The sequence below is a fragment of the Schistocerca gregaria genome, chromosome 4 (genome assembly GCF_023897955.1).
Source record: "Schistocerca gregaria isolate iqSchGreg1 chromosome 4, iqSchGreg1.2, whole genome shotgun sequence".
NCBI lineage: Eukaryota > Metazoa > Arthropoda > Insecta > Orthoptera > Acrididae > Schistocerca > Schistocerca gregaria.
Window position 1 is genome coordinate 249,964,614 of NC_064923.1, and position 27,215 is coordinate 249,991,828.

The following is a 27,215-nucleotide window of genomic DNA, read 5'->3' on the forward strand; positions in this document are numbered from 1 at the left end:
CAACTTCCCCCCCATTTGCTTCTCCTGTTCCTACTCATTGCAACAAGCCACCTTTCTAGATGTTGACCTCCACCTCCTATTGATGCCACCTGGCTACACCAGTACCTCCATCCATATCAAACCTACTAACACCAGCAATACCTACACTTTGACATCTGCCATACATTCAATATCAAGAAGTCCTTTCCTTACGGCCTTGGCACCTGTGGTCATCACATCTGCAGTGCAGGCGATCCCTCTCGAAATATACTGAGCACCTCACTGAGGCCTTCACAGACTGTAATTATCCTCCTAACATTGTACAAAAACAAGTCTCCCATGCCTTATCTTTCCAGTTTCCCACCACTTCCAAAAGTCCCACTGTCCACCAGCCATGGAGGAGCATTCCCCTCATAAGTCAGTACCACCCAGAACTGGAGCAACTGAATTACATTCTCCGCCAGGGTTTCAACTACATCTTGTTGTGCCTTGAAATGAGTAATGTCCTGCCCACTATCCTTCCCACCCCTCCCATAGTGGTATTCTGTCGTCCACCAAACCTACACAATATACTTGTCCATCCTTACACAACCCTTGTCTCCAGCCCCTTACCTCATGGCACATTCTCCTGTTATAGACCTAGATGCAAGAGCTGTCCCATATATGTTCCCACCACCACCTACTCCAGCCGGGTCACAAACATCACCAATCCCATCAAAGGCAGGGCTACCTGTGAAACCAGTCATGTGATCTACAAGGTAAGCTGCAACCACTTTGCAGCACTCTATGTGGGCATGACCACCAACAAGCTGTCTGTCTGCATGAATGGCCAGCGACAAACTGGGCAAGAAACAAGTGGATCACCTTGTTGCTGAGTACGCTGCCAAAAATGATGTCCTTCATTTCAGTGACTGCTCCACCCCAGCCTCTCCCTTCCCCACCCAGTCACCATTCCCATCATGTACTGGTGCTGCTTCTCGGTGTGTGTGTGTGTGTGTGTGTCTGTGTGTGTGTGTGTGTGTGTGTGTCATCTATTGTTCACAAAGGCCTTACTGGTCGATAGCTTTGCTTAAAGTATCTGAGATGACAGCAAGTCTACCTCGTTTATGAAAGTCATTACTAGGCATTTGTAGCCTTACAACAGTCAGTGTTATTGCAGCTGTGGATTGGTGTGTTTGGATGTCTGTGTAGTTGTGTCTGTTAGAGTGTGTAATTAAACTAACAATAGAGCTGTAGCTTGAAAGCTACCATTGTACCTGTGTTGCTAGATGTTTTATTTACTACACCGTAATCCGCTGCATATGAGTTAATACCTTTGGCCCATTTTGATTTCATTTTGGGTGAGAAGAAAGGACAGAAGTGTGAGACTTGGGAACCAACGTAACTAGAGCAGTACGAACGTTTGGCAAGAATAACGTGTCCTAAAAGTAGTACAAACAAAAATGATAAAGAGAAAGCTACTTGCATTTAGATGAGAGATGGCTCGTGCATGTGAAATGTCAAGAAATTACACTGACAAGGGGGTGGGGGTGATGAGATATGTTGTCAGCTGAGACCAGAAACTGTTACGAATGCTGATGTATTAATAAATCATGATTTGTTATAGACAGTACACTAGCTTTGCTTTGCAATGATTTTTAATGTAAAATAACTTACTTTTAATACATATTACAGGAACGCCAAAGTTATGAACAAGGTTCATGCTGCTGATGAAATAATAGATGAAACAGAACAAAAATTAGATAAATCTGGCAAACTATTGGATGAAGCTCAGTCAATGTTAGATGAAGCTGGACAACAGACTCCAAAAATAAGTATGTTTAAATTCAGATTTAGTTTTCAATGTCAAACCATTTGAAATGTTGAAAATGTTTTCAGGAGTTACTAATGTTTTCATGAATATAATATAATGTTATTCCTTTCATAGCAACATTGAGATTTACATCTGGGTTTAATTATTATTAACACTTGTTAATTATTATTACAAACTGCTTGCTAAAATTGAAATCATTATGTTACTACTAGACAAAGATGACCAGGGTTGCCACAGGTTCTGGAAGTAAGGGAAATCAATAAATATCAGGGAATTTCAAAGTCATCAGGGAAATCATGGAAGTATCAGTGAAATTTTTAAAAATACACTGGAAAAATCTCATTTTTGTCTCAGTAGATGAAATGGCGTCCGAAGACTTTCGGCATAAGAAGTCATCCTCATTCTGCCAACGGCCTTATCAAAGAGGGCGGAGGAGCGGATAGAGGTTCAGGGCACTCTCTTGTCCTAGGGGTGGGAAATTGCCCCTAAAGGCAGAAGAATCAGCAGTGATCAACGACATGAGGATGCAGAAGGCAATGGAAACCACTGCATTAAAGACACGTAACGTGTATCCACAGGACATGTGGCCTGTAGTTGAAGAAGTGTCATGATGATCTCTCCATTGGAAAAAGATTCCGGAATAGTACCCTGTTATAACCTTTAATCACAATAATTGCGTGGATTTTCACACTCTCTCTTAGAAACAATAGCTGATCACGTGATTACAACTCAGTCTCTCGTATTCGACTGCTGTGCCGTGACATGCGGCCGGTGCCGTTCGTAGCTAGGTGGCGCTCCCGCACTCATCCGATTTGCGGAGCGCCTCTATCGCCGTTTGTGCGTACTGTCGTGGCGGCACTGTTAAATGTCGTGGCACTATCACAACACTTTTCACCCCTTGAAAAAAATAAACACTCACTTCCTTGGAGACATGGACAGCGCAGAGACATCCATGGCCTCTTGGGAGGCCCCGAGGAGATCCCGCGCAGAGACACGGGAGTATGGTCGAAAATGTCCAGGACAGAAGCTCGTGCGAGGAACGTGCCTCCTGGATGAGATGATGGGTGAAAACTCCGGAGCAGCATCCATAGGTGTCATTGACCTGGAAGTGTGCTCCAGCGAGATGGGTCCCGGAGAAGGCGGCGTCGCGACTGGGGCCGGTTCCGGAGTACTTGGAAGCGGCAGCGACGGCGGCTGCATCAACACGGATGGTAGATCGGCAGCAGCGACAGGACTGGCGTCTCGGGCTGGTGGAGGCGAAGGATGGGGCGGTGGCACAGGTGTGGCCACCACTCGTGGGCGCATCTGGTCGTAATGGCGAACAACCGTGCCGTCGCCCGTACAGATTTCACAAAGCCGGCGGCCGCGAAGAGCCTTGACCACCCCTGGAATCCATTTAGGGCGAGATCCATACCCTCGTGCCCATACGTCGGCGCCCGCCGAGTATTTTCCCGCACTAGGGGACACAGTACAAGGCCTGACAGGGTGAAGCAGGTGCAGTAGAGTGCACGGTTGGCGGCCATGCAAGAGTTCAGCAGGGCTGCAATCACCCAGAGGCGTGAAGCGATAAGAACTCAGAAATTGCAGCAGGGCGTCATCTGTGGAAAAATCACTAAGGAATTTTTTCAACTGGCATTTGAAAGTGCGGACAAGGCGCTCGACCTCCCCATTTGATTGCGGATGGAAGGGAGGTGCGGTAACATGATGAATCCCTTGTCCAGTACAAAAATCACGGAAGTCCTGCGAAGAGAACTGAGGGCCATTGTCTGTGACGATCGTGGATGGAAGACCTTCTAGCGCAAAGATTTTGGACAAAGCCAGCGTCGTCGCCGCAGTGGTGGGCGACGGACATCGAACAACAAATGGAAACTTCGAGAAGGCGTCAATCAACAGTAGCCAATAAGTACCGAGGAAGGGGCCAGCAAAGTCGGCGTGCACCCGTTCCCATGGCTGAGCTGGATCAGGCCACGGAGAGGGCATTGTACGAGGTGCCGCCAGTTGTTGAGCACACTGGCCACATGCAGCAACCATATGGGCGATATACGAATCAATGCCGGGCCAATAAACGTGCCTGCGGGCCAGGGACTTAGTCCGAGAAATACCCCAATGGCCTCCGTGCAACAGTTTGAGAACATCTTTGCGAAGAGAGGCTGGCACCACGACCCGTGGAGATGCGCCATCCGTGGCCAGAAGAACAACACCATCACGAACAGACAGACGAAGGCGCAAGGCATGGTAGTTGCGAAGGGGATCCGATGCCCGGCCCCCGGTCCTGTCCGGCCAACCTCGTTGAACAAAACCGATCACCCAACGCAGGACCGGGTCCCGCGCAGTAGCTGACACGACCTGCGAACCTGTAAGTGGAAAGCCCTCGACTGCATGACATTCTTCCTCATCAATGTGGAAACAGAGGAGTTCATCACGATCGAAAATAGGGTCGGGGCCCATCGGCAATCGCGACAATGCATCCGCGTTTGCGTGCTGGGCCGTGGGGCGATAGTGAATCTCATAATGAAAACGAGACAAGTATAAGGCCCAACATTGCAGGCGGTGAGCTGCCTTATCCGGAAGTGACGCCGAGGGGCTGAACAGAGAGACCAGCGGTTTGTGGTCGGTGATGAGGTGAAACTTAGAACCATACAAAAAAACGCTGAACTTTTTTAGAGCATAAATGATAGCGAGCGCCTCCTTTTCGATTTGAGAGTAACGCCGTTGCGCCTCGTTGAGGGTCTTGGAAGCATAGGCAATGGGTCGTTCCGACCCATCCTCATACCGATGGGCGAGAACAGCCCCTAGGCCATACTGTGATGCGTCAGTCGCCAGAACCAAGTGCTGACCCGGACGGAATGTGGCAAGACAAGGCGCCGACTGCAAATGAGCCTTCAGGCGGACAAAAGCCTGCTCGCACCCGTCGGACCAACAGAAGGGGACGTTTTTGCGTAACAGCTGATGCAGAGGATAAGCTACCGCTGCTGCGGATGGAATGAATTTGTGATAATAAGCAATCTTGCCTAGAAACGCCTGAAGTTCTTTGACCGTAGATGGCCGGGGTAGAGCGTTAATGGGCGCAACGTGCTCACGGAGAGGGCGTATGCCCTCACGGGACAAGTGGAAACCAAGATACTCAATGGAGGGTTGGAAGAACTGTGACTTGTCCAGATTGCACCTCAACCCAGCCGAATGCAAAACCCGGAACAGTGAACGTAAATTACGAAGGTGCTCCGTAGTGGAGGCTCCCGTGACAACAATGTCATCCAGATAGTTTATGCAGCCGGGAACGGAAGCCGTGAGCTGTTCCAAAAACCGCTGAAAAATGGCCGGTGCGCTAGCGACGCCAAATGGTAATCGCTGGTACTGATACAACCCACAAGGAGTGTTGATAACGAGAAATTCCTTGGAAGGAGCGTCCAACGGCAACTGATGGTACGCCTCCGATAAGTCAAGTTTGGAAAAGAACTGGCCCCCAGCGAGCTTGGTAAACAACTCCTCAGGACGAGGAAGAGGATAAGTGTCAATGAGGCTCTGAGCGTTGACAGTGGCTTTAAAGTCACCACACAATCGCAGACTCCCATTTGGTTTAGAAACCACCACGATCGGCGATGCCCATTCGCTGGAGGTAACCGGAAGGAGAATCCCTGAAGCTGTTAACCTGTCTAGCTCAGCCTTGACAGGTGCACGCAACGCCACCGGAATAGGGCGTGCCCGGAAAAACTTAGGGTGAGCCGTAGGTTTAAGAGTAATGTGGGCTGCAAAATCCTTGGCACAACCCAGACCAGCAGAGAACACGGACGAAAATTCACAACACAATCCATCCAGCTGTTGATACGGAATGTTCTCAGATATGAGGTGCACATCATCATCAATGGAGAACCTGAACAACTGGAAAGCATCATAACCGAACAGGTTTTCAGTGCCCGCATGATCCACCACATAAAACGTGAGGGGCCGAACAACAGACTTGTAGGCAGTGGAAGCATCAAACTGGCCCATGATAGGAATTTTCTGCTGATTATAAGTCCTCAGATTGCGCGTAACTGGAGACAAAGGAGGGGAGCCCAACGCCAAATACGTGCGAGAATTAATGAGAGTTACTGCAGAGCCGGTGTCCACTTGCATGCGGATGTCTTTATTCAGAACACGAACAGTAACAAACAACTTATTTGTTTGAGAAAGCACACAGTGAACATCCATGTCCAACGCCTCGTCCTCGTCGACAGGAACTTTATGGGACTGACACACAGAAGCAATGTGGCCTTTTTTCCTACATGAATTACACGTGGCCCAACGTTTTGGACACGCTGCCCTGTCGTGCTGTACGAAACAATGGGGGCAAGAAGGGAGCGCGGAACGAACCGGCTTCTGTGGTTGCTGGTTTCGCTGCGAGCGTTGCGGCCCAATGCGACGTTGTTTACGCGAGTGAACCGCCGCCACATCTTCGTTCACCTATGCAACAGGCAAATTGTCCTTGTCGAGAGTTGACTGTACAGTGCCTACATCACACCATGCGTCTATTTGCGCGCCAGCAGCGTGAGACACTTCAAAGGATTGAGCGATGCTTAGAACTTCCGACAACGACGGGTTTTGCAGTTGTAGGGCACGTTGCCGAACTTCTTTATCAGGAGCAAGCCGTAGAATAGCATCCCTAACCATTGAATCAGCATAAGACTCGTGATGAGTGTCCGTGACAAACTGACATTTCCTACTCAGGCCGTGTAGTTCCTCCGCCCAAGCCCGGTAAGATTGATGGGGCTGTTTACGACACCGGTAGAACGCCACGCGGGCGGCAACGACGTGGGTGTTTGTTCGATAATAGGCAGACAATAAGTCACACATTTCTTGGAAGGACAGGGAGGCTGGTTCCCGCAGAGGTGCTAACTGAGATAGCAGCTGATAGACCCGAGGGGAAATCCAAGATAGAAATAACGACTTACACATAGGAGCGTCGACAACGCCGAAAGCCAAGAAGTGTTGCCGCAAACGTTTCTCATAATTCTCCCAGTCTTCAGCGGCCTCGTCGTAAGGAGGGAATGGAGGCGGAGAAGAGGAAGACAGACGATGAGTAAGCGACGTCGACAATGCCTGAATCGCTGCCGTCAGCTGTGTTTGTTGTTCAATGAGCGCTTGCATAAGCTGTTCCATGTCTGCCCCGTCACGAACACGCAAATCCACAACGCGGTGAAAATATCCTGTTCTCGTCGCCAAAAAGTGTTATAACCTTTAATCACAATAATTGCGTGGATTTTCACACTCTCTCTTAGAAACAATAGCTGATCACATGATTACAACTCAGTCTCTCGCATTCGACTGCTGTGCCGTGACATGCGGCCGGTGCCGTTCGTAGCTAGGTGGCGCTCCCGCGCTCATCCGATTTGCGGAGCGCCTCTATCGCCGTTTGTGCGTACTGTCGAGGCGGCACTGTTAAATGTCGTGGCACTATCACAACATACCCCATTCGGATCTCCGGGAGCGGACTGCCAAGGGGGAGGTTAACATGAGAAAAAGATTGAATAATCAACGAAAGGATAATGTTCTACGAGTCGGGGCGTGGAATGTCAGAAGCTTGAATGTGGTAGAGAAACTAGAAAATCTGAAAAGGCACATGCAAAGGCTCAATCTAGGTATAGTAGGGGTCAGTGAAGTGAAGTGGAAGGAAGACAAGGATTTCTGATCAGATGAGTATCGGGTAATATCAACAGCAGCTAATCAGAATCGACAGCAGACCAACACCAACAACGATAGTTAAGGTATACATGCCGATGTTGCAAGCTGAAGATGAACAGAGAGAGAAAGTGTATGAGGATATTGAAAGTGTAATGCAGTATGTAAAGGGGGACGAAAATCTAATAGTCATGGGCGATTGGAATGCAGTTGAAGGGGAAAGAGTAGAAGAAAAGGTTACAGGAGAAAATGGGCTTGGGACAAGGAATGAAAGAGGAGAAAGACAAAATTGAGTTCTGTAACAAGTTTCAGCTAGTTCAGGTATACATGCCGATGTTGCAAGCTGAAGATGAACTGAGAGAGAAAGTATATGAGGATATTGAAAGTGTAATGCAGTATGTAAAGGGGGCCGAAAATCTAATAGTCATGGGCGACTGGAATGCAGTTGTAGGGGAAGGAGTAGAAGAAAAGGTTACAGGAGAATATGGGCTTGGGACAAGGTATGAAATAGGAGAAAGACTAATTGAGTTCTGTAACAAGTTTCAACTAGTAATAGCGAATACCCTGTTCAAGAATCACAAGAGGAGGAGGTATACTTGGAAAAGGCCAGGAGATACGGGAAGATTTCAATTAGATCACATCATGGTCAGACAGGGATTCCGAAATCAGATACTGGATTGTGAGGCGTACCCAGGAGCAGATATAGACTCAGTTCACAACATAGTAGTGATGAAGAGTAGGCTGAAGTTCAAGACATTAGTCAGAAAGAATCAATACTCTAAAAAGTGGGATACGGAAGTTCTAAGGAATGACGAGATACCTTTGAAGTTCTCTAACTCTATAGATACAGCAATAAGAAATAGCACAGTAGGCAACACAGTTGAAGAGGAATGGACATCTCTAAAAAGGGCCATCACAGAAGTTGGGAAGGAAAACATAGGTACAAAGAAGGTTGCTGCGAAGAAACCATGGGTAACAGAAGAAATACTTCAGTTGATTGATGAAAGGAGGAAGTACAAACATATTCCGGGAAAATCAGGAGTACAGAAATACAAGTCACTGAGGAATGAAATAAATAGGAAGTGCAGGGGAGCTAAGATGAAATGGCTGCAGGAAAAATGTGAAGACATCGAAAAAGATATGATTGTCGGAAGGACAGACTCAGCATTCAGGAAAGTCAAAACAATCTTTGGTGGCATTAAAAGCAACGGTGGTAACATTAAGAGTGCAACGGGAATTCCACTGTTAAATGCAGAGGAGAGAGCAGATAGGTGGAAAGAATACATTGAAAGCCTCTATGAGGGTGAAGATTTGTCTGATGTGATAGAAGAAGAAACAGGAGTCGATTTAGAAGAGATAGGGGATCCAGTATTAGAATCGGAATTCAAAAGAGCTTTGGAGGACTTACAGTCAAATAAGGCAGAAGGGATAGATAACATTCCATCAGAATTTCTAAAATCATTAGGGGAAGTGGCAACAAAATGACTATTCATGTTGGTGTGTAGAATATATGAGTCTGGCGACATACCATCTGACTTTCGGAAAAGCATCATCCACACAATTCCAAAGACGGCAAGAGCTTACAAGTGCGAGAATTATCGCACAATCAGCTTAACAGCTCATGCATCGAAACTGCTTACTAGAATGATATACAGAAGAATGGAAAAGAAAACTGAGAATGCGCTAGGTGACGATCAGCTTGGCTTTAGGAAAAGTAAAGGCACGAGAGAGGCAATTCTGACGTTACGGCTAATAATGGAAGCAAGGCTAAAGAAAAATCAAGACACATTCATAGGATTTGTCGACCTGGAAAAAGCGTTCGACAATATAAAATGGTGCAAGCTCTTCAAGATTCTGAAAAAAAGTAGGGGTAAGCTATAGGGAGAGATGGGTCATATACAATATGTACAACAACCAAGAGGGAATAATAAGAGTGGATGATCAAGAACGAAGTGCTCGTATTAAGAAGGGAGTAAGACAAGGCTGTAGCCTTACGCCCCTACTCTTCAATCTGCACATCGAGGAAGCAATGATGGAAATAAAAAAAGGTTCAGGAGTGGAATTAAAATACAAGGTGAAAGGATATCAATGATACGATTCACTGATGACATTGCTGTCCTGAGTGAAAGTGAAGAAGAATTAAATGATCTGCTGAACGGAATGAACAGTCTAATGAGTACACAGTATGGTTTGAGAGTAAATTGGAGAAAGACGAAGGTAATGAGAAGTAGTAGAAATGAGAACAGCGAGGAACTTAACATCAGGATTGATGGTCACGAAGTCAGTGAAGTTAAGGAATTCTGCTACCTAGACAGTAAAATAACCAATGACAAACCGAGCAAGGAGGACATCAAAAGCAGACTCGCTATGGCAAAAAAGGCATTTCTGGCCAAGAGAAGTCCACTAATATCAAATACCGGCCTTAATTTGAGGAAGAAATTTCTGAGGATATACGTCTGGAGTACAGCATTGTATGGTAGTGAAACATGGACTGTGGGAAAACCGGAACAGAAGAGAATTGAAGCATTTGAGATGTGGTGCTATAGATGAATGTTGAAAATTAGGTGGACTGATAAGGTAAGGAATGAGGAGGTTCTATGCAGAATCGGAGAGGAAAGGAATATGTGGAAAACACTGACAAGGAGAAGGGACAGGATGATAGGACATCTGCTAAGACATGAGGGAATGACCTCCATGGTGATTGTCTTTTGTTTATGTCCGTCTGTGTCTCAGCAATCATCTTTATGGTGAGTTGCTACATATCTTCCTTATTATTGATTCTCAGAGTATTTGAACAAGCAATCTGTCGATGGATTGATCACCATGGTCTCATTTCATAAACATGTTGTTTGTGGTTAATCCACATGAGTGGATCTCCGTGACAAGCCAAAACCTCAGACCATTTCTGGGGGTGTCTGTAATGGATCTGGCCTGCTGATCTGAAGCCATTCAGTTTCCTGGTCCTTGTCAGATCTAGCCTCACTGATCTGCCCGCAGGCTGGATCTGTTTGTGTGTGACATAATGCAGCAGGTTTTCATGGTTATCCATGGACCTAGGTTTGCGGTGCTCCTCAGCAGGCCAGAGCCTATGGGTAACGGATTTCAGGAATTGTGACTGTCTCATTGCAAGTACATTGAACAGTGTGGCATTTTATAGACATTTTATTTGTTCCGGTAAATTTTGGCACTTTAAAAGTAGTTTACATGTTAGAAAGTGTGGAAGATAAAAAGAAGAAAATTGTGTGAGTCACTGGCAGTTTGTGCACTGTGTACTCACGTATTTCTTGACAGAAAAATCACAAAAATCTGTAAAATAATAGATATAACACAGTGGGTAATAATCAGTGATAATGAACATAGGAGAAACAACATTTTGTTGGCATTCACCTACAGTGTTGGTTTACATAATTCTTCCCCTCCTTCTACACTTCCTTCAAGATGTCTTCTTTTTTCTGAGGTTATTTTTGAAAGCAGTGAAGGTATTTTAATTTTAAATCTGTCTTGCGACTCCAAGGAAATGCAAATTTTTGTCATAAAGTGTGTTTTCCTTTATTGAAATAAAATAACATCAGTGGTCTTAATGAAACACATATACCATTTGGCTTACTTTCTCCATCTAAAAACAGTTCATTACAAAAGATGTTGTTGTTAGTACTTAAGATTTTTGCTCATATTAGAAACACCATCTGCTTGTAAATTTGTATTAGATATTTCCTCGTTTGCACTATTGTTTTTTGTACCATAGCTGGAAAGACAGATTGTCAACTTAGATCTTGACTTACCCTTGAGATCTCAAAATCTGTCAGAGAAAAGTACTAAAACTTGTCTGGAAATCAGGGAAATATCAGGGAATTTCACTTGGAGAAACTTGTGGCAACCCTGATGATTCTTTTTCAGTGCACAATTAAACTACAAGATAAGAACCAGTACAACTGCATTAATGAAAGCATTTGACATTCAGCATTCTTGTTCTTAAAAATAAACCAGTCACTTTTGGAGATATATCTTGATGTTCTTGCAGTGTAATAATTGATCCACTGCATTTTGAGATTGCAGCTGCATAAAATCTGTTTCTTCTTCTTTTTCTTCTATTATTTCAGCCATATATCTCCTGGGTGTTCAGAGTGTGTGGACAGACTGAATCTCAGTGTTTGTTCCATAATTTTTAATGCATAGAAAACACACACACCAGAACTGTTTATCAGTGGCAAGTAATATGTATAAATTGAATCTGTGGCTACGTGGTTGATACAGCTGGGATATAGATGTGTCATTCTTATCTGCACTGCAATGATGTCTTTGCGAGTGTGGCTACATGGTCGATACATGCTGCGATATCAGTGTGTCATTATTATCTGCACTGTAATGATGTCTTTGCAAGTTTATTAAAGAAAGTGTTGGAATCCATGATTTGTCTTGGTTGAAAATGCTGTAATTTTTAGTTTGCCAAACATCTGAAATATTAGAAGAAGAAGAAACAGAGTTTGTGTGGTTGCATTCTCAAAATTTAATGGATTAATCACTCTTTGTTTGCTGTTAAATAAGTTTTTGTTGCTTAATCTACATCATTTATATGTACTCTTTGAATATTTCATCAATTTGGCATCTTCATGTAAAATAATAAGTATTTACAAAGATAGGTTTCTACCCATACTTACTCGTTAAGCTGCCTGCTCAAATAACTTCCACCATTTCATCAGTGCTAGACCACTTTACATGTAGTAAGGAGCAGCTGCAACAGTTTTTGTGTTGACGCAACATTTGGAGTAAGATTTCAGTATCATCTAGTTTTTAAGCCATCATCAAGCAGCTGTCTAATATTTACTGCTTTTTTCCTTCTTTGAAACTTATTATTTAGTTGATTTATCTCTCTTTTTCCCCTAGCTCAAAAATTAATGATATGAATATAATAGAGGGAAACATTCCACATGGGAAAAATGTATCTAAAAACAAAGATGATGTAACTTACCAAACAAAAGTGTTGGTATGTTGATAGACACACAAACAAACACAAACACACACACAAAATTTGGCTTTCACAACCCAAGGTTGCTTTATCAGGAAAGAGGGAAGGGGGGGAAAAACGAAAGGATGTAGGTTTTAAGGGAGAGGGTAAGGAGTCATTCCAATCCCGGGAGCGGAAAGACTTACCTTAGGGGGAGAAAAGGACAGGTATACACTCGCACACACACACATATCCATCCGCACATATACAGACACAAGCAGACATATGTTAAGGCCAATTTTGTGTGTGTGTTTGTGTTTGTTTGTGTGGCTACCAACATACCAATGCCTTTGTTTGGTAAGTTACGTCATCTTTGTTTTGGATAAATCAAAAATTAGGTTAACATAAGAATTTCCTGAAAATATGATGTAAGGGTTGTCTTTCTACCAAACCATTTCTGTAGCACTGAGGTATAAATGGTCACTGGCCCAAGACTCTTAAGCATTTTATTGCTTGGAGGCAGTGTGAAGTAACCTCATTGAACACTGTGAGCAGAGAACTGTAGCTCAATTAGTATGTGGAGCTGATAGTCACTTGGTAAATGCCTTATCCAACTACATAGAGAGAAGAGTGAAAATGGGACTTGTGCTAATAAGTGCAGTGGCATATTGACATCTGGATACGCTGCTTCAGTAACTGGTGGCGGCATGTGACTGGCTGATCTTCTGATTGTTGGTTGAAATTTAGGTGTCTGCTCTGTGGCCAAGAGCAAGGTGGACCACGCTGTGGCATGACATGCAGATGAACATAATATGCTTGATTTAAATTGCTGCTTCACAACCTGAAGCATCTGGATCCTTCCATCCATCATCAGCTTTTCTGATCTGTGTGGATAAAAGTTTTCTGTACAACTCATTCTCCAGTTCCAAAATCTTGCTGGCCACAATCTGTGGTAACCTACTACCCCCACACCCTCCACCCAATACAGCTCATCCTGGCCTCAGTCTACTGTAACCTACTGCCCCCAAACTCTCCAGCCAACTGTTTCCACCCCCTTTGTCCTATCATCTCCTCCCAATTCATGTCCCCTCACCCTCATTGTGCACTGCTCTCTGCCAGTGCACCCACTGGTCTGTTCCCCTTTGCATCTCTCCTTTTCCACTCCTTGTTCCCCCAACCCTCCCTCACCTGCAGCCTCCTGACACTGATCTGGCAATCTTGTCCTGCTGCCATCTAGTCCCTGCATGCTCCATCAGGCAGTGCTGCCTTCTCTTTCGCCACCTGTACCCGGTTAGCCCTCTCCATTTCCTTATCTACTCTGGATTGCTGCTTCGGTTTGACATGACGCAGTTGCGTTCTGGCCAGAGCAGTCATATGTGTGTGAGGAGGCCTTCTTGTGTGAATGTGTGTGTGTTTTCCATTCTGAAGAAGTCTTTGGCCGAAAGCTCAGATGTGTAATGGTCTTTTTGTTCTGCCTCTCTGCAACTCAGTGTGTCATCTATACTGTGAGCAGCAACCTGTCCTTTTCATAATGTTGTGAAAGACAACAAAAGAGATGATAATGTAACTACTAGATTTTGTATACCAGAGGGCCTAACAACTTTGTAAGCTGCTTTTGTGGAGTCAATATGAAATGTACATTTCTTGTCTTCTATTTGATTCACTTGCATCGTCTGTCCTATTTTGTGTTGCAATTACTTCATTACATTTTGATTTTGTGGTTTTCACAGAAACACTTCAAGTATAAGAACATAATGCACGATAAATTTTGTTATTGATCTACTGAAATAAAGCAGGCAGTAGAATATTAAGTGTCATTAATTTGTTTAAATATTTGTATTGCTTATGTATATAAAACCAGTTTTGTTTTGGCAGTTTTGAGTTATGAAAATACATGACCAAATTCTGACTCACTTAATGCACCATTACTTCATCTCCCAATTCATTTGTTTCTATCACTATAGAAATAGGTTGAATTTCATTTATAACTTATAAATAGCTTTGTGGTCATACCACTTTCTCTGTTAAATTGTATAGATTTTTCTTGTTGCAACTATTGAACTGTGGTTTATTATCTTCATGTTAATTTTTAAATTTCAGTAAGTTGTAGAGCTTTAACCCTATTAATCTTCAGTGATATATTGCACATGTAAGTCCAGTATATATAGCTTTTGTTTAATTACCTGAAATAATCCACCAGTGTCCTGCCCCTTTTCACATGTTTTACTATCTTATATATTGGATTTTTAAAGATTGGGGTATTCATTTTCAACAGGTAACTTACAGACAGAAATTGTAGCGAAACAAGAAACACTGTTGCAGAATATTGATGATAAGGAGAAACAGTTTGAAGAACTTGATGAATTGGCAGAACAGTCAAGGAGACATTCAGAAGAACTACAGTTAAAGGTATGTATCTGGTCAGCAAATGATATAACTTGTCACAAAAGCTCCATAAGATAATAAATCTCATAAAAATATCCACATATGATTTTATGTCTGTGCTTCTCTCTCTCTCTCTCTCTCTCTCTCTCTCTCTCTCTCTCTCTCTCTCTCTCTCTCCCTATGTGGGTGTGTGTGTGTTTACAAGGCAGAACACATGAAAACTGTATAGAGGTGTGAGATTTAACATAATGAATGCATTGAACACCATTGCGTTCCCAAATGTGAAACTGACAGTTGTAAAGGTATTTTTTCAATACATCTATGATTTGAGATATATTGTATTACTCCATGCAGTGTACACACTACATAGATTTTGTGTGATAAGATACAAGTGTGCTCTGGACACGCAACTGAAACTGGATACATGTCTTTCAAGAACTGTGCACTATTCAAACATGCACAGATTGACTCAAAACTCTAACTTCTTATGAGGTCACACCATTCTTTGCAAATTACCCACAGTATCTCCCACAATGCTGAGGGTCTAGCACAACTAGAGGAATGCATTTTGTGGATATTTGGTTAATAAGCAGCCTCTAAGCTGTAGAGTAAATGGAATTCTAGTAACAGAAAGGGTAAAGACAGCAGCTCACTATACACTTTAGGTTTTGAGTGGTTGATAATTTTATAATGAGACTGAAAATATTGTTAAAGCTTTGATAATACCATTCATCCAAGCTAACTAATAAAACAAATACATACAAATGGCTACATTATCCTGGCTACTGTTTAAACTGAATCCTCTTATTCTGTGCTGAATTGGTCACTGTATTGATTGTATGTGTGAACTTAAATCTGTGTTTGGCTGAACAGGGCTCAAATCCAGTTTCCTACCTTTCACTGGCAGTGCAATACTATTTGCACTATCTGAACATGCCTTACAGACTGAATGAGAGTTTTCACATGCCACAGAATTGGTCCCTTTTTTCTCCCAAATTTTGCAAAGGTTCTCTCATGAAACTATAGATCTACGATAACTGCACTGAGCGTTGTTAAAATTAAATTTTCTTTATTATGCAGAGTATTTTCTGTATTGATTAAGTAGCAGATTGAAACAGTGTTTCAGAACGGGATGCAATTTCAGATTCCTTCCATTCACAATTAGATGCTGCCCCTTGCATTACATGAGTGTACCTCATGGAAGGAAGACTCTTCAATAGCATTTCCTGAAAAGATCGCCTTCTTCCATTTCTCATCCAAGCTCACTATGCATTTCCTGACACACTTGTACTGATCAGACTGATAAGTAACAAGTTTAGCAGCATGCCTCTGAATTGTTTCAATGTATTTCTTTAATTTAACCTACTGGGAATATCAAACACTAGAACAGTACTCAAGATTGGATCATGCAAGTGTTCTGTATACAAATCCCTTCATAGGACCACAATACTTTTCCCATAAGATTCTTAAAAAATGGTACTTTTCAATTCACCTTCCCTGTTTGTTCATTCCATTTCCTCTCCTTTTGCAGTATTATGCCTAGATATTCAATCAGTGTGACTGAATCAAGCTGCGTATCTTTATTACTATATTTGAGCATTATTATCACAAGCAACTTTTGTACTTTCATGCTGTCAAGTGTGATATTGAAAGGATTACTTTTTTTCTGTTTCTTATTTGAAATTTGTCTTACATTTTACACTGAAGTAAAGTATGCAGAGTTGTTCAAGAATTTTGACAGTTTTATGTCCATTACTACTTTTTATTGCACTTAAAACATTTAATAATCTTGTTTGTGTGCTCTCTTTCCAGGCTGAAGAACTGGAAGGCCTTTTCTCAGGCTCACGTTACTCAGCAGAACATGCAGTTGGAGCTGCAAATGCATATAAAAACATTGCAAATGCAATAGAAGAAGCCATGCAAGCAGCACATGATGCACAGGAACCAGCAGAAACTGCAACTGCAATGGCAAGTTTACCATATTTTAAATACATCCACTTCTAGGCTCACCATTCTCTCAGTGCAAAAATAGAATGACTTCTATTTTCATTTTACCTACTTTCTCTATTTGAGATAATTGTTGATTGTATCATATTAGTTTCCTTCCAGTATTTCCTGTAGTAATAGAACTGCTCCGCAGATTTAATGTAGTTATATCAGCTAATAATATGATGTAAGGTACAGTTATTTTGCCAAGTTATTTTAAACAGAACTTTACTTACTTATTCATTCTTGTAGATTATAAATGCTTTTGGACTAAAGGAGACCAGACATCGAAAAGCAGAAGTGTTGAGTTGTCAATAGGCACATGCAAAAGAAAGAAACTTGATAGCTTTTGGAGTTATCCTTTGATGAGCTAGAGTAAAACACACACACACACACACACACACACACACACACACACATATATATATATATATATATATATATATATATATATTAAAAACAAAGATTCCAAGACTTACCAAGCGGGAAAGTGCCGGCAGACAGGCACATGAACAAAACACACATCGTCATTAATTTGAACCCAACAATTACGTTTGTTATTGTCTCTGTTGCATTTCGAAATCTTCTCTATCGTCTTACTTTCTCTTTTCGTTTGTACAAGAAGTTCCACTTTGTATTCATCTTCCATTTTTCCGTAATCTACCATACATTTTATCCTGCCTAATTATACTCAATAATACGTAATTTACTTCCAAACCATAACCTAAAATTTTCAACGCTTTCAACATAACCGCTGCCATAAAATCCATTGTTCCAAGTTTACAAACATTTCGTGTAAACTCGTGAATACTATTTCACAGCTTCAGTTCCTTTCACCCATTACACAACCATCTCAGGTTTTTTTGTTTTTTTTTTCCAACAACTTTCGTTTTATTTCCATTCCCGTTTTTCCCACAAAACCGATCATTTTTTAGCAGCTTCCCACAGGTTTACACGTTATTATTTCTTCATCAAACAATTGTTAGCCTCATTATCATAACCTGCCAGTACATAACCAGCCCTTTGAATACATTTACACACATATTCTTCGAGATTTTATTCGAAAATTTTTTTTCGTATTTTATTTTTTCGCAAATTATTTTTTCGAAACTTTTTTCGAAAAAATTTTTTTGTCGAAATTTTCTTGAATTTCTCGAAATTTTCTTGAATTTCCCCACCCTTTAACGTGATCTGGAGACAACATAACTACCCAACCTTTGCACCCATTGTTATTCACCAACCTAAGTTCAGCACATGATCAACATAGCTCATCTCAAACCAACACTTTTTCGACTTTTTTCACACCTTTATCTCTCCCTATATAAATCTCTCTTTACTTTCACTTTAACCTCATATTACCCTTTCCACCTACCAATACCATGTCAACCTCACAACATCCCTACAATGACCCCATTAAATTTTATTTACATTCCCTCCGCAAACATGCCTTCACCCTAGCCAGATTACGCTCCCATATTTTATTTACTCAGGCTTGTCTGACATTTGGCATTACTCCCAAAGGCCTCACACTTAAAGTTCCCATCTCTGGCTGCAATCCTTCTTTCCATCAGTCCTTACACCAGTTCCAAACAGCACAATCCATAGCCCTCACCCGCCTAATCCTTCACCTATACATCGACTCGGCCAATGAACACACCCGTCAACTCCTATCCCAAATCAAAGTCCTCAATCTTTCCTCTCCCACATCCACACCGGCTGTACATAGCATCCTCCTACAGGCCAACCGCAAATTAGAACAACATGCCACCCTCCACCTCAAAAAACTATCCAATCTCCTGGTTTCCCACCTCCGGAAAGGCAACTCACTCACCCTCCACAACCTTTCCAACAAACCTCAACCTCCTCTCATTGCACACAGACCCAGTCTCTCCCATCTACTCAATCTCCCACTTCCAGCTCCACTCCCCCCAACACCTCAAAATTCTAGTCAACACAATCTGGAACCACAACACCCCAATTCAGTAGTTAACCTTTCCTCCAAACCCCTCTCCCAATCCGAAACGTCTGTCCTATCCAAAGGCCTCACCTTCAGCCCCACTCCCAGGTTCAACCAAACTGTCCTTGTCAAGGATTTACTGTCCTACACTCGTAGTCTCTGCTGGAAATATCACTTTGCCACGAAGAAAAACAATCCTGATCCCACTCCTAATGATCCAACTCCCCAAGACACTATCCAAATTGAACCCTGCCTGCAACAGTTCCGTCCTCCATCACAGCGGGACCCACCTCCTCTTCCTCAAAATCACCCTCTCCAAACCTTCCAGGAATTTCTCACTTCCAACCTTGCCTCTCAATCTTTCTTGAAAAACCTTAATCCTACTCCCAACATCACCACAGCCGAATCCCAGGCTATCCGTGATCTGAAAGCTGACCGATCCATCATCATTCTTCCGGCTGACAAGGGTTCCACGACTGTGGTACTTGATCGTCGGGAGTATGTGGCTGAGGGACTGCGTCAGCTTTCAGACAACTCTACATACAAAGTTTGCCGAAGTAATCCCATTCCTGATGTCCAGGCGGAGCTTCAAGGAATCCTCAGAACCTTAGGCCCCCTACAAAACCTTTCACCTGACTCCATCAAACTCCTCACCCCACCGTCACCTCGCACTCCTACCTTCTACCTACTTCCTAAAATTCACAAACCCAAACATCCTGGCCGCCCCATTGTAGCTGGTTACCAAGCCCCCACAGAACGTATCTCTGCCTACGTAGATCAACACCTTCAACCCATTACATGCAGTCTCCCATCCTTCATCAAAGACACCAACCACTTTCTCGAACGCCTGGAATCCGTACCCAGTCTGTTACCCCCAGAAACCATCCTGGTAACCATTGATGCCACTTCCCTATACACAAATATCCCGCATGTCCAGGGCCTCGCTGCAATGGAGCACTTCCTTTCACGCCGATCACCTGCCACCCTACCTAAAACCTCTTTCCTCGTCACCTTATCCAGCTTCATCCTGACCCACAACTTCTTCACTTTTGAAGGCCAGACATACCAACAATTAAAGGGAACAGCCATGGGTACCAGGATGGCCCCCTCGTATGCCAACCTATTTATGGGTCGCTTAGAGGAAGCCTTCTTGGTTACCCAAGCCTGCCAACCCAAAGTTTGGTACAGATTTATTGATGACATCTTCATGATCTGGACTCACAGTGAAGAACAACTCCAGAATTTCCTCTCCAACCTCAACTCCTTTGGTTCCATCAGATTCACCTGGTCCTACTCCAAATCCCATGCCACTTTCCTAGATGTTGACCTCCATCTGTCCAATGGCCAGCTGCACACATCCGTCCACATCAAACCCACCAACAAGCAACAGTACCTCCATTATGACAGCTGCCACCCATTCCATATCAAACGGTCCCTTCCCTACAGCCTAGGCCTTCGTGGCAAACGAATCTGCTCCAGTCCTGAATCCCTCGACCATTACACCAACAACCTGAAAACAGCTTTCGCATCCCGCAACTACCCTCCCAACCTGGTACAGAAGCAGATAACCAGAGCCACTTCCTCATCCCCTCAAACCCAGAACCTCTCACAAAAGAACCCCAAAAGTGCCCCACTTGTAACAGAATTCTTCCCGGGACTGGATCAGACCTTGAATGTGGCTCTCCAGCAGGGATACGACTTCCTAAAATCCTGCCCCGAAATGAGATCCATCCTTCATGAAATCCTCCCCACTCCACCAAGAGTGTCTTTCCGCCGTCCACCTAACCTTCGTAACCTCTTGGTTCATCCCTATGAAATCCCCAAACCACCTCCCCTACCCTCTGGCTCCTACCCTTGCAACCGCCCCCGGTGTAAAACCTGCCCTATGCACCCTCCCACCACCACCTACTCCAGTCCTGTAACCCGGAAGGTGTACACGATCAAAGGGAGAGCTACATGTGAAAGCACCCACGTGATTTACCAACTGACCTGCCTGCACTGTGATGCTTTCTATGTGGGAATGACCAGCAACAAACTGTCCATTCGCATGAATGGACACAGGCAGACAGTGTTTGTTGGTAATGAGGATCACCCTGTGGCTAAACATGCCTTGATGCACGGCCAGCACATCTTGGCACAGTGTTACACCGTCCGAGTTATCTGGATACTTCCCACCAACACCAACCTATCCGAACTCCGGAGATGGGAACTCGCCCTTCAGTATATCCTCTCTTCTCGATATCCGCCAGGCCTCAACCTCCGCTAATTTCAAGTTGCCGCCGCTCATACCTCAACTGTCTTTCAACAACTTCTTTGCCTCTGTACTTCCGCCTCGACTGACATCTCTGCCCTTAACTCTTTGCCTTTAAATATGTCTGCTTGTGTCTGTGTATGTGCGGATGGATATGTGTGTGTGTGTGTGCGAGTGTACACCTGTCCTTTTTTTCCCCTAAGGGAAGTCTTTCCGCTCCCGGGATTGGAATGACTCCTTACCCTCTCCCTTAAAACCCACATCCTTTCATTTTTCCCTCTCCCTCCCTCTTTCCTGACGAAGCAACTGCCAGTTGCTTCGTCAGGAAAGAGGGAAGGAGAGGGAAAAATGAAAGGATGTGGGTTTTAAGGGAGAGGGTAAGGAGTCATTCCAATCCCGGGAGCGGAAAGACTTCCCTTAGGGGAAAAAAAGGACAGGTGTACACTCGCACACACACACACACACACATATCCATTCGCACATACACAGACACAGACACACATATATATATATGCGCACCTATCCCCTATACAATGCCAGCTGGACTAACAGTGCCAATGCTGTATTTCGGTAGGTGGGCTGGTTGAGGTAGGAGTAGTGTTCTGTGAGGAGGGCAGAAGGAGAGGGAGGTAGTTGGTAGGGAGATAGACTGGGGTAGATGCTAGCAGCTCAGAATGAGACAGTTGGTTGGCTGGCTTGGAATTTGGGAGGGAGGGGAGACAGGTATATGGGCTACGCATGTAATATACAATTGTAGGGACCAATGGGGATTGGCATGCACCGAAGGTGAGGGGACATGATCTTGGAGAGGGCGAGAGGGCGGAGAAAGTGGAAAATGTTTGGTGAAGGGTGGCAGGGGCCAATGGTTTACCTGAGACTGAGGTCAGGGAGTGAATGATGTGTTGTAAGGATAACTCCCAGCTGCATATTGTAAGGATAACTCCCATCTGTGTACTTGTGTAGTTCAGAGAAGGCATGGGTTATGAAACAACTGTAGGAAGAGCACGTTGTGCTTGGCTGCATCTTGTGCAACCGAGTGGCCAACTTTGTTCTTCGCATCAGTTTGATGGTGGCCATTCATCCTAGAGGACAGGTGGACAGTAGTCATATTGACAAAAAACTGTGCAGTGTTTGCAGTAGAGTTTTTATATGACATGGCTTCTTAGCCCTCTGGCTTGACATCTGATGGGGTAGAACAAGCCTAGGACAGGATTTGGAGTAGGAGGTGCTGGGTGGGTGGATTGGGTAGGTCTTCCATCTTGGGCTGTCACAAGGAAATGACCCTGTGATAAGTGGCTGGGCATGAGAGTTGCAAAGGGATGGACTAGGATGTTGTGGAGATTGGGTGGGCAACAGAACACCACTTTAGTGGAAAGGATCTTGGTTAGAATGTCCCTCATTTTAGGGCAGTATGAGAGATAATCAAAATGGTGGTAAAGGATTTGCTACAGTTGTTCCAAGGATACTGAGCAATGGGGCAAGGGGCAGGGGGGGGGGGGGGGAGGTGCTTATTTGTAGCTGATTCTTGGGGGTGTTGGGAAGATTGGGTATATGATATGTGAGGATATGGCACAGGAAAACTGTTTGAGGGCTAGATTTGGGGGGTATTTCCTATTTATGAAGGTCTTCGTAAGGCCTTCAGCATATACTGCAGATACTTCATCCACAGGTGGCTAGGCTATATGGAAGGGACTTTGGTGTGGAAAGGAAGGCAGCTGCTGACATTCAGGTATTTTTGATCGTCTGTAGGTTTAATGCTGGGAGAGGTGCAAACGGAGCCAAAAGAGAGGTGGAGGTCATCGTCCAGGAAGGTGGCTCATTGGATAGATGAAGCAGATGGAAGGGAAGGTGTTGGGGTTGTGGAGGAATGTGGATAGGTTGTCTTGTCCTAAATCCAGACCATCAGGATGACGTAAATGATCTGTTAATATTTATCAAAGGTCTTGATACATTAAACAAAAATGAGGAGACTACACCCAAGGTGAAAACGGCCAGTCAGAGAGTAATGAGGGGAATTGTAATCCACTGTGGTTTCAGATAAAAGGTGAAAGTAAAATAATTAAGGACGTAATAAGACTCAGACATTTGATTCTAATAAAATAAACAATTTGTGCACAAATATGCTGACTGACTGGTCATTTTTGCTCCAATAATTGAAAAACAAAAGTGCTCTTTAACAAGAGTCAGGCTTCATAACAAGAATGAAACAATATTTCCTCATAAAAAAGAGATAGTAGCCTTCATACCTGCTCATAGTGGCCACTCAAAGAAGAAGAAATATAATCTGATGAGAAATGAGAAAAACAAATTGTAGTGGGTAACATTTTTGGGAATAAAGTCTATATTTACCTTTTAATTCTGGGAGTGAATTATTAATCTCACAGGAATTGCTATCAGTAATTGGTGGAGGAGGAAACACATTCTTCTCCCATACCACCAGATTGTTGTTGGAATTACTGGTCAGAAGGGAAAAAAGATTAAAGAAAAAGCTTTGTTAGTGGTACATAATTTGAACGTAGGTGTACTACAAGACTTGGATAGCGTAACTGATTGTAAAATATTACTAGATTTCAACCAGAAAAGAGTTGTATAGGAAAGAGATAATATGGTATCAAGCATAACCTGAAGTAATTGATTAGAATTTAAGGAAGATCAGTTGTGGGTGTAATATATTCATTTAGTGGCTTTGATTGATATTATTGTAGTAGATCAAACTGAACAAGTAAAAGAGGAGTTATTTGGGGACATTAATATTTTGGAGACCAGCCACTTCAAATAGGCACAATTAAAAGACACTTACATAAAGCTTTTGGCCACAGCCTTCATCAGCGAAAGAGAAAGACACATCATTCGTACATACAAGCAAGCACACCTCATGCACACATGACCACCATTTCTGGGAAAACAGCCTAGAAATCAGCTATCACATGGGACACAAGCAGCAATGAGGAGGGGGTGGGGGAAGGGGAGGGGAAGGGAAATGTAACTGGAAAGGAATAGTAGTGTATACGTGGATGGGAGAGGGGAATGCTGTCTGGTGGAGTGTGCAGGGACTAGAGTGCCAGCAGACCAAGCCTCAGGTGATCATGAGGCAGGAAGGTGAAGAGAAAAGGACCAAAAAAGGAGAGGACTGGAGACAGATAGGCAGGCATGTTAACAGAGGGTGGCGAGTAAAGAGTGTGGTAGACAAGAATGGGGAGTAGATGATAGGGCAAAGGGCAAGGAAACTACTGGTTGTAGGGTGTGGGGGTAGTATTTTTGTATGGTTGAGGCAGCAATAATTAAGGAAGTGGAGAAAGTGTTGTAAGGATAACTCCCATCTGCACTGTTCAGAGGAGCTGATGGTGGAGGGGAGGATCCAGATGGCTCAGGTAGTGAAGAAGTCATTGAAATCAAACATACTGTATTCAGTGGCATGTTGTGCCAAAGGGTGGGAAGAACCTCCTGTAGGATATCCCTCATTTTAGAGAGTGATGATAGGTTATCAAAGACAAAGATGTGGTTCACTTGTTCTAGTCTGTGATAGTACTGGGTGAGGATTGGGGCACTTCTTTATGGCTGTGTCTTGGGAGTAGTGAGAGGATTGGGTGTGTGATGTGAAATGCCTGTGGCTTTGGTGAGACTCTCAGCATTTTGTGGTGTGAATGGGATGACAGCTGTTGAGATGCAGGACATTGGGAAATGTATTCAGTAGTGGTAACACCATGTGCATGAGGCATGTTGGTCTAGGCAGATGATGTCAGCAGTGATTAGTAGGAATCCAGGAGGTAAAGGAGTGGGGATGATGGTGAGTTGGTGAAGGTAGTGGTTGGTGTCTTTGACATGCACAATAACCAGCCACAAAGGGACGTCCAAGATTGCTGGGTTTGTGGATTTTGGAGAGCATGTAACAGTTGGGTGTGCAGGGTGCTGTAGGGGTGGGGAGGGAAATGGATTCGGGAGAGAGATTCTGGGAAGGGTCTAAGGCTTTAAAAAGGGATTGGAGGTATTCATAAGAACAGTGATGGAATCTTTGTCTGCAAGTAGGATTATTAGGTCAGGATTTGTTTTGAGATTGTGTATGGCTATTCTTTCTTCTACTGAAAGGTTTGTATTCCTGGAAGGGACCTGAGGAGGATGGTGAATCTTTGTTGGAGGTAAGTAATTCCTGGAAGGTGACCAGTGGGTGGCTTAAGTGGGAGGGGGGGTTGGAGATCAGAGTTAGATGGTGGCATGAACTGGAAGAGAAGGAGTCACTGTTGGGATTAGGTTTGATTTCATTGGGGGATTGATGGCAAAGAAGTGCTTCCATTGCAGGGAATGGGAGAAGGAGAGTTGGTCTTTGACAAGTCCAGCATGTTTAAATTTGGGTGTAGAGCTAAACGTGAGGCCTTAGGATGGACTGAAACTTCTGTAGAGCTGAAGGTTTTGGTGGGAAGGTTAGCAACATTGTTACGGAAATGTTTAGTTCTGGATTTGGTGGAGAGTTGGAAGGAAGTTTTGGGGGTTGCGGAAAGTTGAAATTTCAGGTAGGCATGGTTTAGGTGCTAGGAGGTGTGTAGAGGATCAGAAAAGATGCATAAATTTGCTAAATAGGTGTTGATGGCTGTGAGAGGAACTGCATAAGAGGAAAGTTGCATAAAAAATACGTAAAGATACTCAGAAACATGGAAAGATATGCAAAATTATGCACAGATACACAAAAATACCCAAAAAATGCATGAAACCATATGAAACCACTTGAAAATACACACAAATACGTAATAACATACAGGAACATGGAAGAAGAGGAATGATGAGACGTGGATGTCTGTGTGTGTCTGTGTGTGTGTGTGGAAGAGAAGGATGGGTTAGGTTGAGGATCACAAGTTCATGTGGCATGGGGAGGTGTGAAAAATAAAATGCTAGTGGTATGTCAGGATGTGGGAGGAAGTGGGATCAGTAGGAATAAATATAATTATAACTACCAGAGGAAAATATCTGGGGCATCAGATGCTGCATCAACAATCCCTGGACTGGAACAACTGAACCACATCCTTTTGCCAGGGCTTTGATGACTTATCATCATGTCCTGAAATGAGAGATATCTTACCCAAGTTCCTTTCCAACCCTCTTAAAGGGGTGTTTCGTTGCCCACCCAGCCTCCACAACATCATAGTTCATCCCTATGGCATTCCCATTTCCAACCCCTTGCTACAAGGCTAATATCCCAATGGAAGACCCAGCTGCAAGACATGCCAATACACCTACACAGCACTTACCTATTCCAGTCGTGTCACAGGTTTATCCTACCCCATCAGGGGCTGGGGCACCAATGAAAGCAGCCATTTCATTTAGCAGCTCTGCTGCAATCATTGCACAGCTTTTTATATAGGTATGACTGCCAACCAACTGTCCATCAGGGTGAACGGCCACCACAGAACTGTGGCCGAGAGCAAAGTAGATTATTCTGTGGCACAGCATGCAGCTGAACATAACATGTTTGATTTCAGTGGTTACTTCACTACCTGAGCCATCTGGATCCTCCCCTCATTTCCAACTTTTCTGAACTGTGCAGATGGAAGTTATACTAGCAACACATCCTCTGCTCCTGTAGTTATCCTGGCCTCAATGTACGGTAATATACTGTCCTCACATCCTCCACCGAACAGTTTTCATGTCCTCTGTCCTGTCATCTCCTCCCCATTCTTGTCTCCCATCTCTTTATTTGCCACCCTCTGCCAATGTGTCTGCCCATCTTTCCCCACTCCTCTCCTTTTTGCACCTCTTCTTCCACGCTTTCCTGCCCCACTACCCCCTGATGGTGGGTCTGTTGGCATTCTAGTCCCTGCACGCTCTGCCAGACAGTATTTCCCTCTCCCATCCTGCCATACACTACTATTCCTTCCCCTTCCCATTCCCCTTCATCTTCCCTTTCTCTGCACTCTCCTCATTGCTGCTTGTGTCCCGTGCAATAATTGTATTCTGGGCCAATCTGCTGGAGTTGGTGATCATGTGTGCTTGAGGTGTGTTTACTTGTGTGCATGAATGGTGTGTGTTTCTCATCTTCTGATGAAGGCTGTGGCCAAAAGCTTTATATAAGTGTCTTTTAATTTTGCCTGTCTATAGCTTAACACGTTTTCTTTATGGTAGGTGACAATCTATCTTTTCCTACATTGTTGATATTCGTACATGGAGTTTCCATTGTTTGATTTCCTGTGTTTATTCACCACCATCCAATCCACATCTACTTCGATGCCACACTGTATCAACAATTGTCCAC

General features: G+C 43.7%; 1 protein-coding gene across 1 annotated transcript in view; it reads left to right on the forward strand.

The window, feature by feature from the left end:
• LOC126268053 (laminin subunit alpha) overlaps positions 1-27,215 on the forward strand; it is a 380,289-nt gene that overhangs the window by 269,924 nt on the left and 83,150 nt on the right. Inside the window, exons 38-40 of the mRNA XM_049973485.1 lie at positions 1,654-1,793; positions 14,671-14,804; positions 16,593-16,748. Coding sequence (XP_049829442.1) covers positions 1,654-1,793; positions 14,671-14,804; positions 16,593-16,748 — 430 coding nt within the window. The remainder of the gene's footprint in view (positions 1-1,653; positions 1,794-14,670; positions 14,805-16,592; positions 16,749-27,215) is intronic.